Genomic DNA, 12,765 nt, shown 5'->3' with positions numbered 1-12,765 from the left:
CTTCTGGAAAGGGAACGTCTACCAAGGCACGTCAAAAGGCTTATATACGAGCTGCCAGATGAGCTGCACAACTACAAATGTCAATCATTGGACCGGCACTAATGGTAATCAATGGCATCCACTGTGATAGTTCGCGCAATCGACTGAATCCCTCAAAGCCAACAAATCTCAGCCCTTTTTATGCGACAAATTCATTAAAAACTGGACGTTTTCAAAAAATATATGTAAGCAAACTTGTTCTGAAGTCACGACGGTTCTTTCGCGATAGACAGCTTAGTAGGAGACAACCAGGTATTAGCATATTTGTGAAACTTAAGTCCTCAAGAATTGATATATCTGTGCCATCCAATTCTGGCTTAGATAGGGAGGGCGCAATCTTCCAGAAAGAATATATATATGTATATATATATATTATAAGCTGGCATTAATAGTCCTAGGAAAAAGTTAGTATCAACGCTAATAAGCAACTTTCACTTTAGGCACTGCGAAACTAGATCCTTGCATTATTTAGTTTATGCTACTTATTTACTTTCCTCTGACCGTATTACCAATTAGGTAGATATACATACATACATACAAATGTACAAATTTTTTCGATGCATGCAAACATCAATACTTCAACACAAAATCCGGTGAAATAATTTCCCGATTAAGGTTTCTTTTAATTAGTAATGGGTAAGCATTTTCTTTTCATTTTTTCCTACGCGCATTTTCGCTACAGACACGAAATTCGAATGCAAAAAAAAAAACAATATACATATACATATATATAAAATGAGCCACAGCCAAAGGTTGCACGAAAGGCCACGTTATATAGCGATTTATTTCGTCGCATTTAAATGTCAAAGTGCGGTGCTGCATCCCACTCGGTCGCATTCCTACCCCCATCTCAATTCTACTACATAAATATTACATTTTAGGTGGATTTTTTATTTTTTTTTTTTACATTTTCTCTTGTACTTACATTGTAATGATGGCAACGGTGATGATTACGATGACGATTAATGTTGAAAACCAATCACCGTTGGTCGGATTCGTTGCATTTATCAGATTGTTCATCAAATCATTTTCCGATGGGAAAACCTGAGGTGGTGGTATTGTTACTCCATCCAGATTAGTGGTGGCGAAATGATAGTGTTCAGTGGTTTTGCCAGCATCATTTGTGGCCGAAACGCGTAGCTGATACCACTTGGCTGGCAGGAAATCGCAAAATATTAAATTTTCACGATTCTCCTCGGCATTCGAGATGTCGGATGTGACGACCGTCCAACGGATGTCCCCTGTATAAAAAAAAATGTTAAATGGAAATGCTGATTGCTTGCGGCGCGCACAAAGCACCGGGTTAGCTGCCTACAAATGCGCATACATACATATACTATATACTTACATATGTACACACACATTTACATACTTATAATCATACATATTTACGTAATAGTGCAACAAAAATGCATGAGACATAGAATGCAATGCATCAGTGGGTGGGCAAACCTATATATTACTATGGCATTTTATTAGAATAACATAAGTGACTTTAAAATGTTTGCCTTTGAAGTAACAAATAAAAGATTTATCTTGAAAAAGTTTCTATTTCTATACAGCTTCTATTAAAATGGCAACTTAAACTACACCATGGTGTGAAGTCAGAGTGGTCTCTAGACTCAATTTGGGGAAACAACTCGTTACAACTACCAATTAGCCTCAGTTCTTTTCTAGTAAAAATATTAGGGAAACTAATTGACTTTCACATTACGGATAACTTACGGAAAAATCCAGGACTATAATAACAAAAGAGGAAAAGTAAACTTGACAAGACTCAGCCTTGCAGGAACAGAAATTGAGTTCTATGGAGAGGCGAAATATTGGGGGTAAATCTGGACAAAAGGATCAATTGGAGCTCACATCCCTCCAATGTGACCAACAAGGCTACAAAGGCCTTTTATGCATGTCAGAGAGTTCTTAGTAAAACTTTGGGAATATCATTACCACAAGGCCTTAGACTCATTTAGAACGACATCAAGACTTGTGGACAGTTGTATACCTCTTTTTAACAGCCTTGGAGTCCATAGTAAATTGAAGCTGTAGTGGGTCCCTAGACATGAAGGTTTTGAAGGCAACGAAAGAGCTGACTGTCCCGCAAAATGTGAAACCCAAACGCGCACGCATTGTCCCGAGCCTTACTGCGGCACATCTACAAAACTGATTAGGAGTTGGCAAGAATCTCAGTTGCTACCCGTTAGCGTAAGTCAAAGGAAATGAGACAATCAAACATTTCATTCTAGGAGAAACTCCGAGAGACTCCTTGAATTTAGCCAAGAGCGTCTTAGAACTCTTACTGGCCAGGTTTGGTAGACCGGACACTCAAAGTTAAGCTACCATTTGCACAAAATGGGGCTTTCTGTAGAGACGGACTGCAGGTTTTGTGGGCTGGCGGAGGAAACCTCAGAGAGTATTATTTCTGACTGCCCGTGTATAGTAGACTTATACACCTTAGAGGTCGATTATCTTCTCCATCTAAAATTTGAAACACCGCACCCTCCAAAGTGCTCAACTTCTTAAATACTTAGCCTACGGTTGGAGTGCCTACAAATAAGGGTTTAGCACAATACATTTTTTTAGGCTGCGGCGCAATGGCTAAGTTAGTCATTGCAATATTGCGGGGAACCCAATAAAATATTGCTTAAGAGGGAAAATGGCCTACCTCGAGATAAGTTGATTTAATAAAAATGCCATAGATTTATAGAGGAGAGATATGCATGTAGTCGTGTGTGTGTGTGTGTGTGTGTGTGTGGAAATGCAATAGAAGTGCCATTGCGGACGACAAGCGTTTTATCATTGCCACAAAAGGTCTACGGGGCAATGACGTAACCATTTGATGCATTGATATTTCATGCAATGTACTCCCGAGGGCTCAGGCCTAACTGCAACATTGCAATTGCAAATGCATTGCCAACTAAATTATATGTTCGCATAGATGGATGTAAATGTATTGCGTTGCCTTCAATATTCGAAATTGATTGACTTTCAAGGGAGTTGCATTGACTCGCGGCGGCTCATTGCGCGGTATGTGCCACATTATTGCTGTTATGCGCAATTTCGATTGTGCGCAATTTCGCTAATGTTGCACTTTAAAATATTTTGCAACAAACTGGACCAACAACAAAAAACTACAGTAGAATAAAAGTTTGTTGTAATAATTAAATTAAAACTGTAACAGATACATATGCTAAGTATACAAACGAAAATAATCGCATTAAATTAAATAATACGTATTACTTGCAATATGCAGCAGTGATGCATGTATGGATGGATAAAAAATATATTTTGCGAGTATAAAATATTTTTGATATACAAATTAGTATCTATTACGATGGCATTCTAAAAAGGAAAAGCAATGAAAAAGCCATTAAAAAAGTTTTAATTATTTAAGTAATCAAAACAGCAATGGTCTATAAATTCAGCGTAGGAATTCGTATAATATACATAATGTCGGTACCAAGAAATAAAAGTAAATAAAATCAACTATTTGAAAGTTACTCTAGAATTTTAAAAACAAGATATTTTTGTGCGCTAGGTTTGTGACCCGCCACTTTGAACAAATTTCCATTGAATGATAGAATTTAACCCTGGATGAGATTGCCTTCTACTGATGACGCCACGGTGAATCTTCAAAGTTCAAAGGCCTATGCTTTCCTTAATAGGGCAAAGGCTGAAATCACCGCCATCCAATAAGAGCGGTGGGCGGCAAGTTAGCAAAACCATAAAAATTTGCGACATCTACTAACAGCTGCCATGTGGTTATGGTGGTTTCGACCACGCCTCAGCGAAATAGGAAAACGAGGCTTGCAAGGATCTGTTCTATGCGCGCTGGGAACGCATTTTCTAGCGCTACCCCTGTCATTACGATATCAAAATTGTGCTTGGCGATTTCATCGTCAAGGTTGACGCGGAAGGTAAATTTGGCCTAATAGTCTGAAAATTCATCTAAGATAAAAGGGTCAGGTGGAGAAGACACCAAAGTTTACTTAAGAGCGTGGAACCAACAGCCAGGGAAATGTGTGAATGAGGTGGTGGAAGAATGCAGAGCAACCCCGTAGACTTCGATGGAGAAGAGGCAAAACTACAACCTTCAGATTAGCCAGAAAGCGGAAGGCTTGTTGCACCCGGAATAAGGTAAAATGTCGTGCGGCATGTGCAGCAGGCATCTGACTTTTTAACTTTTTTTGGGAAGATTAAATCTACATGGTATCACGCAATGAGTTTTTATACATAAAAACGGGTATAATTTTAATTTAAGAAAATTGTTCAAAATTCTAGCGCAGGAATCCTATTGAAAAGTTTGAACCCACTTATATATTTTTCTTATATATTGGAAAAATTCTCAGAAATATCGTGAAAAGCTCCGAGGCAGACGGTTTTAATGAAAAGTGTTGTATGCGACTTCAATAGAAAATTCAATTGGCTTTATTTTAAGGACTGAAATTCGCTAACCACGTCTGAGGATAATTGCAATTTAGTCAATTGACTTTTCCAAACCTGATAAAACTAAAGTTTTGCTAAATCTCTAAAAGTGTTTTACTTTCATAAAATTTGATTATACATATACATATTCGGATTCAGGAAGAAATTTTACATATGAAGTGATGATCATTGATCAATTCACTAAAAAAAGAATTCAATGATTTTAGTGTCGTCAGCTTTTTTGGAAAAGAATGGACACAACTATATCTTGAAATCTAGACAAACCCGAGCGTAGCGGGAAGGCTTCCGAAGGTGGAGCAGCCATGGAGATGGATGGGGGAGGCGAGTAGGGACATCATGCTGAGCATCCTTCAAATCCCCTCCGCGGCATAGTAAAATATATAGCTTAAAGTTTTTTTATACTATTAAATAATTAGAATAGAGTACAGAGGAATCAATTTTATTTGTTTTTAAAGTACTTTAGTCATATTTTATATTGCTTCTAATATTTCTGCAATAAGCTATAATACATATTATTTTGACAAATGCAAACATATATATACATACTGCTTAACGTAATAGGCTATATGATTGTATAGAATACTTAATCAATTTAAGGGATTAATTGCAGCCAGTAGCAAATGAAGCGAATTATATGTTTCAGCAATTCGCATTTAAAAACACGCTTTGCTGCACCTTTTCCAACTCTTATTCAATTAGATGCGTGTATGTATGTACATACATATATGTAGGTATGTATGTGAGTAGCAATGAAAACTTGTCGCATTGCATTTAACCACAATCACACACATGTAACATGAAATTTTGCATAGCAGAACATGCGATTGTAAATAGAAAATGGCTGTTCAATAAACTCTAAAACCGCAACCGCAACTGTGATGTCCGAAAATGGCTGGCAACTGCCCGGCCACAGGCCCACGCGTTTAACAATCGACTGAACATTGTATGCAATGAACAACTATACATATTTACATATACATTAGAGTGAGCCAAAAAAAAACTAACCTAACGAATTTATGACCTTAATAATAATAATAATAAATTGGCGCTAAGACATACGTATGTATGTATTTTAGTGTTTAGCCGAGCTTCTCCTCCAATTTGTGGCGTGCGACTTGATGTTGTCACACAAAGGGGAGGGACGTACAATTTAACGCCGACTCCGAACGGCGAATTGCATTTTTAGGATAGGCTGTTTTCCATTTTTTTCTATTTTTCTTTTTGCAATGTTGCTTTGATCAGGGCTTTAACCCAGGCTATGCGGAGTGGAAGCGCGAACTGCTTACCTCTACACCACAGCGGCCGCCATTTATGACCTATTTACTGAGAAGTATTTTAAAAGGTGTCGGTGGATTTTTAAGAATTTCTACTACTCTGATCTTCCCGAAGATAATGATATTGCTGAACGAGGTACTTTAGCGTTGATATAAAATAATAATCGGACTTTTACCAGAGACGAAAAACAAAAGCAATTTCTTTTGCAAGTATGGAAATTACAATGCCAGCAATATCCTAATTGCAATAAGCTGAATTTTATTAAGAATCAAAAAGAACATTATGTTTATGAATGCAATAAAAAATAAATAAATGGTTTAAAACCTTCTCTTCTCAATCCAGTGCATAATCAACATTTTCTATACAGTTTGTATCGCTTTTGTGTAAGTTTTTTCATTTAGCATGAATATTTCCAATAATGGGGCCCTAAAAGCACATATTTCTGCTTTTTTCGACTTATATTAATTTTTTACTTACAATTTTTACTTACACATTAGATCATACCAGAAAAACAATTCACATTTTTCACAAAAATTCAAAAAAAAAAGATTTTTTTTGGCCGAAAATAATTTCTTTAAGTATCATATATCGATGTTCTTGGCTTGAGGAGAAAACATTTTTTTCTTTCCAAAAAATGTACAAAGAAGACCACTCGGTTCGACCAAAAAAAAAAAACACAGACTTACGTTGCAAAAATGCTTTAGATTCAGGGATGTACAGCGAACTTTTTTTTGTTTGCTTGTAAGTTGGTACGGTCTAATGTCCCAGTTGTTGTAGTGCGTAGTAAGGTTTCTTTATGTTTTTTCTGCCATTGACGCGCGCGCGGAATGTCAAAATCTGGTGACAAAAATATTCAATTACAAAATTTTGCGCACAAAGCAGTTTACGTGTAAACCGCAATCCTGTGGTGGTTTTTCGAATCAATACAACAACTTGAATTACAACAAATGTATATATAAGTATGTATTTAAGTGGATAGGGACAACTACTCTATGTATGTATAGATTAGGGATGTTTCGAATGTCATTCGCGAATGCGAATGTGCGAATGCGAAAGCTATAATCAACTTAAGTCATCGTTTTTATTACTTAAAAATTTTGTAATTTATGAATTAGAATATTGAATGAGTGCTTAACCGATACAGTGTTTTAATCTAGTAGTCGAAGTTCAAGACGGACATATTATGCTTCAAAAAAAGTAATTTTGCTGCCTTTTCTCCCATGAGACGAGTTCTTAGAGGCTCGTATATAACACCGGCTGCAGATATGTTAAATTGTCGTATTTTAGTCTAGTTTTCCACCCATCGAGAAGATTTTAACCGAGATGATCACTTTTTTCATTAAGATTGGCCTTCAATTGGGTTTTATTTAATCTAACATTTTTTAATGTCTCGAGATTCTAAATCCGAGCCTTCGCTTTCGCTGGAGGAATCTAAAATTATTTCTAGGTTACTTATAAGACTTTTAGCAGTACTTGTTGAAGGCCCATCAAAGTTGCTTGATATACTACTTAACCGTTTGGCGCCCGAAGCTAAACGCCGGTTATTGTCCGCAGCCTGGTTAGACAGACTTAAAGCCATTTCAAAAATATTATAGTGTACTCTCTGCCCATGCACACATTCGCATTCGCAAAACATTTGTATCATTTGATGTGAATGCGAATGTCAAATGCGAATGCGTAAAATGATGCGAATCATTCGCATAACGAATGCGAATGCAAATATTCGCAACATCCCTGGTATAGATGTGTGGAAGCTCATAAAGGGAAAATCGGAACTAATGAATCAAGTGTTTATTGCCATAAACATCTAAATAAAATAAATGACATCTAAATAGATCATGTCATTTACGGTTTCTAAGGGGAAAAACAACCCTTAACAAAGTATTAAAAATCCATCCGCATGAATTTATGAAAACTGATTTCAATTTTGTAATACTTAATCTGATAATTTTTTAAAACCAAATTGTATCCACGATTTTGATTTTATAAGCACTAACATCAGATTCGTAATCAGCAAAAGCCAAAACCATTGGATATGAAGTTTAATAAAGTTTGCAAAACCACAAGGCAATATTCTATTGACCGATTCAGAAGAGAGATTGTTAAGAAACCATAAATTTCTCGACTTGGAAACACGGAAAAATTTAGTCTCTACTTTTCGAAAATGCTTGATTTTTTCGTGGGTGCAAAAAAAGTTTGATTTTGTCGGACGGTGTATTCACTAGGGCCGAACTAGTGCGTTTCGCTACTGGGTACACATTTAATTGCAAATATAAATATGTAAGTATATGCCCTCAGGTTACCACTCACTGGCATCTCCACATGATTCACTTACCCAACGGTCGATGCTCAATGGAAAAATGATAAATAGGGCAGCCTCCATTGTTCCACGTCGATAATTTCAAATTCACACAGGATGCATTGGTTGCGATCAGTTCGTTGCCGTTCGGCGCCTGAGAGGCTGTAATGAAAAGTAAGAATCATAAAAAATTAATAATTTCAGTTATTTGTGTGCCAAAGTACGTAGTCGTAGTTCTCCTATAAAAATTTAAGAGTACCGTTAATTTCTTTATGATCCAATTATCGGATCTAAACCAAATTTGTATGGGGCCACCCTCGAGGTACCACCTTTCAGAATTGTCGAGATCGGTTCGCGGGGTCCCAAATTTGCTTTGGAGTATTCTTTTTCATTTAAGTAATACTAGTGAACTTGCATGGCGTTGAAACGCCTTAACTTAATTAACATTTTTAAACAGCGGGCAACTGTGTTCAAAAATCTAAATAAAATTTCCATATCTACGGCCGAGTGGAAGATCAAACTCTCTCGGCAACCCGTTCGAAAACGCTCTGTCTCAAATGAAGATATATAGAAAATAAGTTGAGATATGGCGGTTTTAAGTGAACTGGTGCCGCGATAGGTCTATCCTCCACTTAGCCATCGACATGAAGAAACATACCTACATTCAAAGCAAGTTAAATAAAGGCTGGCAAAAAGGCCATCCCTAAGTTCGGCAAAGAATGTTTTTTTCGCAATTGCATGCAAAAATACTTTAGACTCAAAGGAGAACGGCGACCTTTTTTTGTACGATCTATTGTATACGCATACATACATACATACATATAATGTTAAGCTTGAATATGCACCAAAACCTTAAGCTTTTACCCACTAAAAATAAAATATTTTGTTTAGGAGCAAATTTCTTACTGATCTGCAGCATCTGCTGCGCTTAGATACCAATCTACTACCTCAAACATTATCTCGTAATGCACATTCAATAGTCCCTGTAGCAGTACATATTCAATGATTATCTACTGTCCCTTCCCCACACCCAGTCAATCATTTGCGAATGTGTCAACGTAAGCTATTTACATTCATCCTCTCACCCGCTCACTCCGTGACTCAACATATCATTCCCACTCTATTAGAGTACACTTACTTACCTTTGCCCTTGGTCCAGACGTTAATATCCTCACTGGACACACCATCGCCAACAATATTATGCGCCGACATCTTGATGATATACTGATTGCCACACTTCAAGCCAGTTATTGTATAAGCGTTATTCTCCGGCATCAGCTCGGTCTGTGCCCATGTTTCGCCTGTGATGCGATACGAGATGCTATAGCCCTGCAGTGGGGCACCACCATCCTCTGGCGGATCCCAGCTGACACGTATGCTATCGGCGCTTGCATATTGTACGATGATTTGTGGGGCGGCGGGTGGCTTCATGGCAATCACTTGATATTGAATCTCATCGCTTCCGAACAGATTATTCGCTGTGCAAGTGTAATTTCCGGACAGACTACCCTCTACGCCTGTTATCCCGTTGTCCAGTTGACCAGTGGGGTGTATTACGGTCGCCATTCCCCATTCGCCAAACACAAAAACATTCATCCGACGTATGCCACATTTATATTTGCATATATATATATGTATAGGTTTGTTTGTGTGTTGCACGGCGCCATTGCGTTGTGGTTGTGGCATGCAACGAAAAAATAAATTAAAATAGAAAAGGTTGCAAATATGTGCAGCTGCATGGAAAATTGCATTTTTATTTTACAGATAATTGGAATTTGACACAACGCTGGTCAGCACTGCCGAGCTGTGGGTGCATTCGACACTACCCAAAAATATGCGCAAGGATCAGTTGACGGCTGAAGTAGCTTGGGAAGCGAACGCAGGCGGGAATAAGCGCATTGTCTGAATAATAAATTAATTTGAAGAGCGCTTGATGTGAAGCAGATTTTAATTTTCAAAGCTGCAAGGTTATTAGGTTTGAATATTTAAGGGCCACATTTGGCTACAAATAGGTACAATCTACAGTAAATCTCTCGTATGTTGCACTCACTTAATTTAGCGGGAACCCCGGAAGGTATATTTCAAGTTATAATCATCTGCGGCAATAAATCTGTGCCGAGAGTTTTCAAAAACTTTTCATATTTTCGCTGATGGCCCTTTTTGATCTTGTGCAAAGATATTTGTGGCTTGTAAATATTCCGTGCGGTACGAGTTATTTTATATCTTTATTGCCTGGGTGCGTCGTGTGGTAAAAAAACTTACAGTTTTGCATTTCAACGTGGCTTTTATTGTTGAAGTGGGTCTCAGACATGATGAGTATATCAATGTTTTGGGTCTTTAGAAACGCTTTCAGGTAGATTATTTATTTCGAAATCCCATTAACGTTCCAGCAGATGATTAGCAATATAATTTAGTCAATAATTATTACTGGAAGTGGCAAAGAAGAAGATCGTTCTCTGCCAGGGGTCCTATTAGTATCCACAAACTTGCTAAGCCCATTAGAAGCACAGAAACCTCGAATCCTTCTCAGTTGCATGAAGTTTTACATTGCTTTAAACAATCAAAATTTTGTGTTTTGCAAAATACTTTAAACAAGGGATGAAACGAGTCCATGCAGGTATCAATCAACCTCATTCCGAATTTCGTGTCGAATGGCAGTCGTTTTTCGAGAGTCGAGTCGTATCGAAAAGTACATGGCATCGCCTAAAAATTTGATTTGACTAAGTGTATTAAAATGGGAAAGCTAGGCAGCACTGGATAGTTTTCGACAGTTTTCGTGTCTAATAATTTCAGCACGACAATAGGCAATGCCAATGTTGTCGAGTCGTGCATTTTAGTCTAATTTACGATGTACGCAATGAGGCTGAAGACTTTTACTTAGACGTAGTATCGAAAGAAAGTACCAGTTCTAAAGAAAAAAAATACCAGTTCTAAAGAATCGATACTTTTGGCCATGATTGCATTCCGTATGAACTAAATATGTTAAATTTAATTGTTTTAAGCTCTTAATTTGAAGATTATCTGGTTTAACTGACCATAGAGTGGTGTGGTCTAGAAATTTTTATCGAGAATGGGTTCAGTTCAATAAAAAATTTCGAAAACATCCCACAGAGCTAGACTTCCCTGCCTTTAGTATTTTCCCTGTTCACATGACAGACGCTAAACACGCGTTTAGAACTACGCGTGTTTCCTTGCATTTTCCTCAAGGTGTTCACATGCTTACTCTCATCAAACGCAAGGAAATTCGTGTATGTGTTATTACGCGTTATGAAAACGCGTGTTAAGCACCTCTCATGTGAACGGGATCTAATAGAGTTACCCAGTGAGTTTAACATCGCCTTGAAACGTCTGTACTGAGCATTCATCCAGTTCACTCTTCCACTCGAGCAGTTGTGCCGTGTATATGTCGCTTATACCAATTTTGGTGAAACAATTCGAGCGTATATTCCAAGGCGAATTTATACAAGGTGGTGTTATTGGCGAATTTAGGCTTTCGACACAGTCCTTCTGAATGTCAAAATGATGTCTTTATTGTAAACAAAGCGAATTCATATTACAACAAACACATCATGTTGACATTCAGAAGGACCACGGCGAAAATCAAAATTCGCCAGTAACACCACCTTGTAAAAATTCGCCTTGGCATTACATATATCGACCTTATCGCCTTCTCGCGGTTTTTGCTGGCAATTAAGAAGCTATAAAAACAAGGCGCTTAGTAACAACAGTGGGGGGAAAATTGCCGAAACCAAATTTGCCTTAGTATCAGGTTTCGATACGAATGTTTTTTGTTTTGTTTTTTCGATACCTACTCAGTACTTGGTTCAAAAGTATCGATACCAGCATTACTCGGTATCGAACGAAACTTTTTTAATTTAAAGTCAAACTATTCGATAGCTTTCCAGTGCAATTCTTGATAGTCACGCACAACTACACAAACACAGTTATGTTATACTCACGGTGTATTTTCAAATTTCCCTCATTGGTCACCTCGTAGAAGGGGCTGAAAGTTACAGGTCGATCTCTGGTTAGCCAACGGGCGCGCGGCGTCGGATTCCCCACAGCCAAACATTCTAAAATTAATGCGTTGCCAACTGCCTTGCGTACCAATTGGCCAAATGAAGCAATGCGTGCGGGAGCTGGAAGTGTTAAGAATTCAGTGTAAAGAATGCAAATAAAATGACAGCAATAATAAAACTACAGAAAAACCACAAGTAATATAAGAACATAATTAACGCACATACATATGTACATACATATGCATGTTAGTAGCACTCATACCATTTTCAAGACACACACACTTATGTACATACATATATACCACATCGAATTCGAAACAATAAAGTACCATTGAAATTCAATTATGTATTGGTTAAGTGTGAAAATTAAAAACCCATCTCGATTTCACTAGCCTGCTATTTAATTAAGCACGACAACAAAAAATACGTACACGGCAACTACAATGACATTGGTGACCAATTAAACACAGAACAAAAATAATCACGCAAGTGTTGATTTTACCCAAAATGAATTAAAGTGAATTACTTGCATTTCACATTTTTTTTTTTGTCATTTTTAAATCAACGCTCGCATGCAGTATTATATATTAAATCCAATGTTAATGTTAATTTAAATTTATCAAGGCAACTCGCACCTTGCCCCAGCTGCAGCTTTACGGCTTTAACATGCTTACAAAGCCATCAATTAGG

General features: G+C 37.4%; 1 protein-coding gene across 1 annotated transcript in view; it reads right to left on the bottom strand.

The window, feature by feature from the left end:
- The window catches only part of LOC118738194 (Down syndrome cell adhesion molecule-like protein Dscam2), a 144,683-nt gene that overhangs the window by 4,519 nt on the left and 127,399 nt on the right, over positions 1-12,765 (bottom strand). The window contains exons 23-26 of the mRNA XM_036469117.1: positions 12,016-12,195; positions 9,199-9,573; positions 8,093-8,218; positions 965-1,280 (exon numbers count right to left, since the gene is read on the bottom strand). Of these exons, the coding sequence (XP_036325010.1) occupies positions 965-1,280; positions 8,093-8,218; positions 9,199-9,573; positions 12,016-12,195 (997 nt within the window). The remainder of the gene's footprint in view (positions 1-964; positions 1,281-8,092; positions 8,219-9,198; positions 9,574-12,015; positions 12,196-12,765) is intronic.

This window comes from Rhagoletis pomonella, unplaced genomic scaffold (assembly GCF_013731165.1).
Source record: "Rhagoletis pomonella isolate Grant_MI unplaced genomic scaffold, Rhpom_1.0 Rhpom_scaffold_00004, whole genome shotgun sequence".
In the NCBI taxonomy this organism is placed as follows: Eukaryota; Metazoa; Arthropoda; class Insecta; order Diptera; family Tephritidae; genus Rhagoletis; species Rhagoletis pomonella.
The sequence above is the reverse complement of the archived record's forward strand: the minus strand, read 5'-3'. Positions and strand labels throughout refer to the sequence as shown.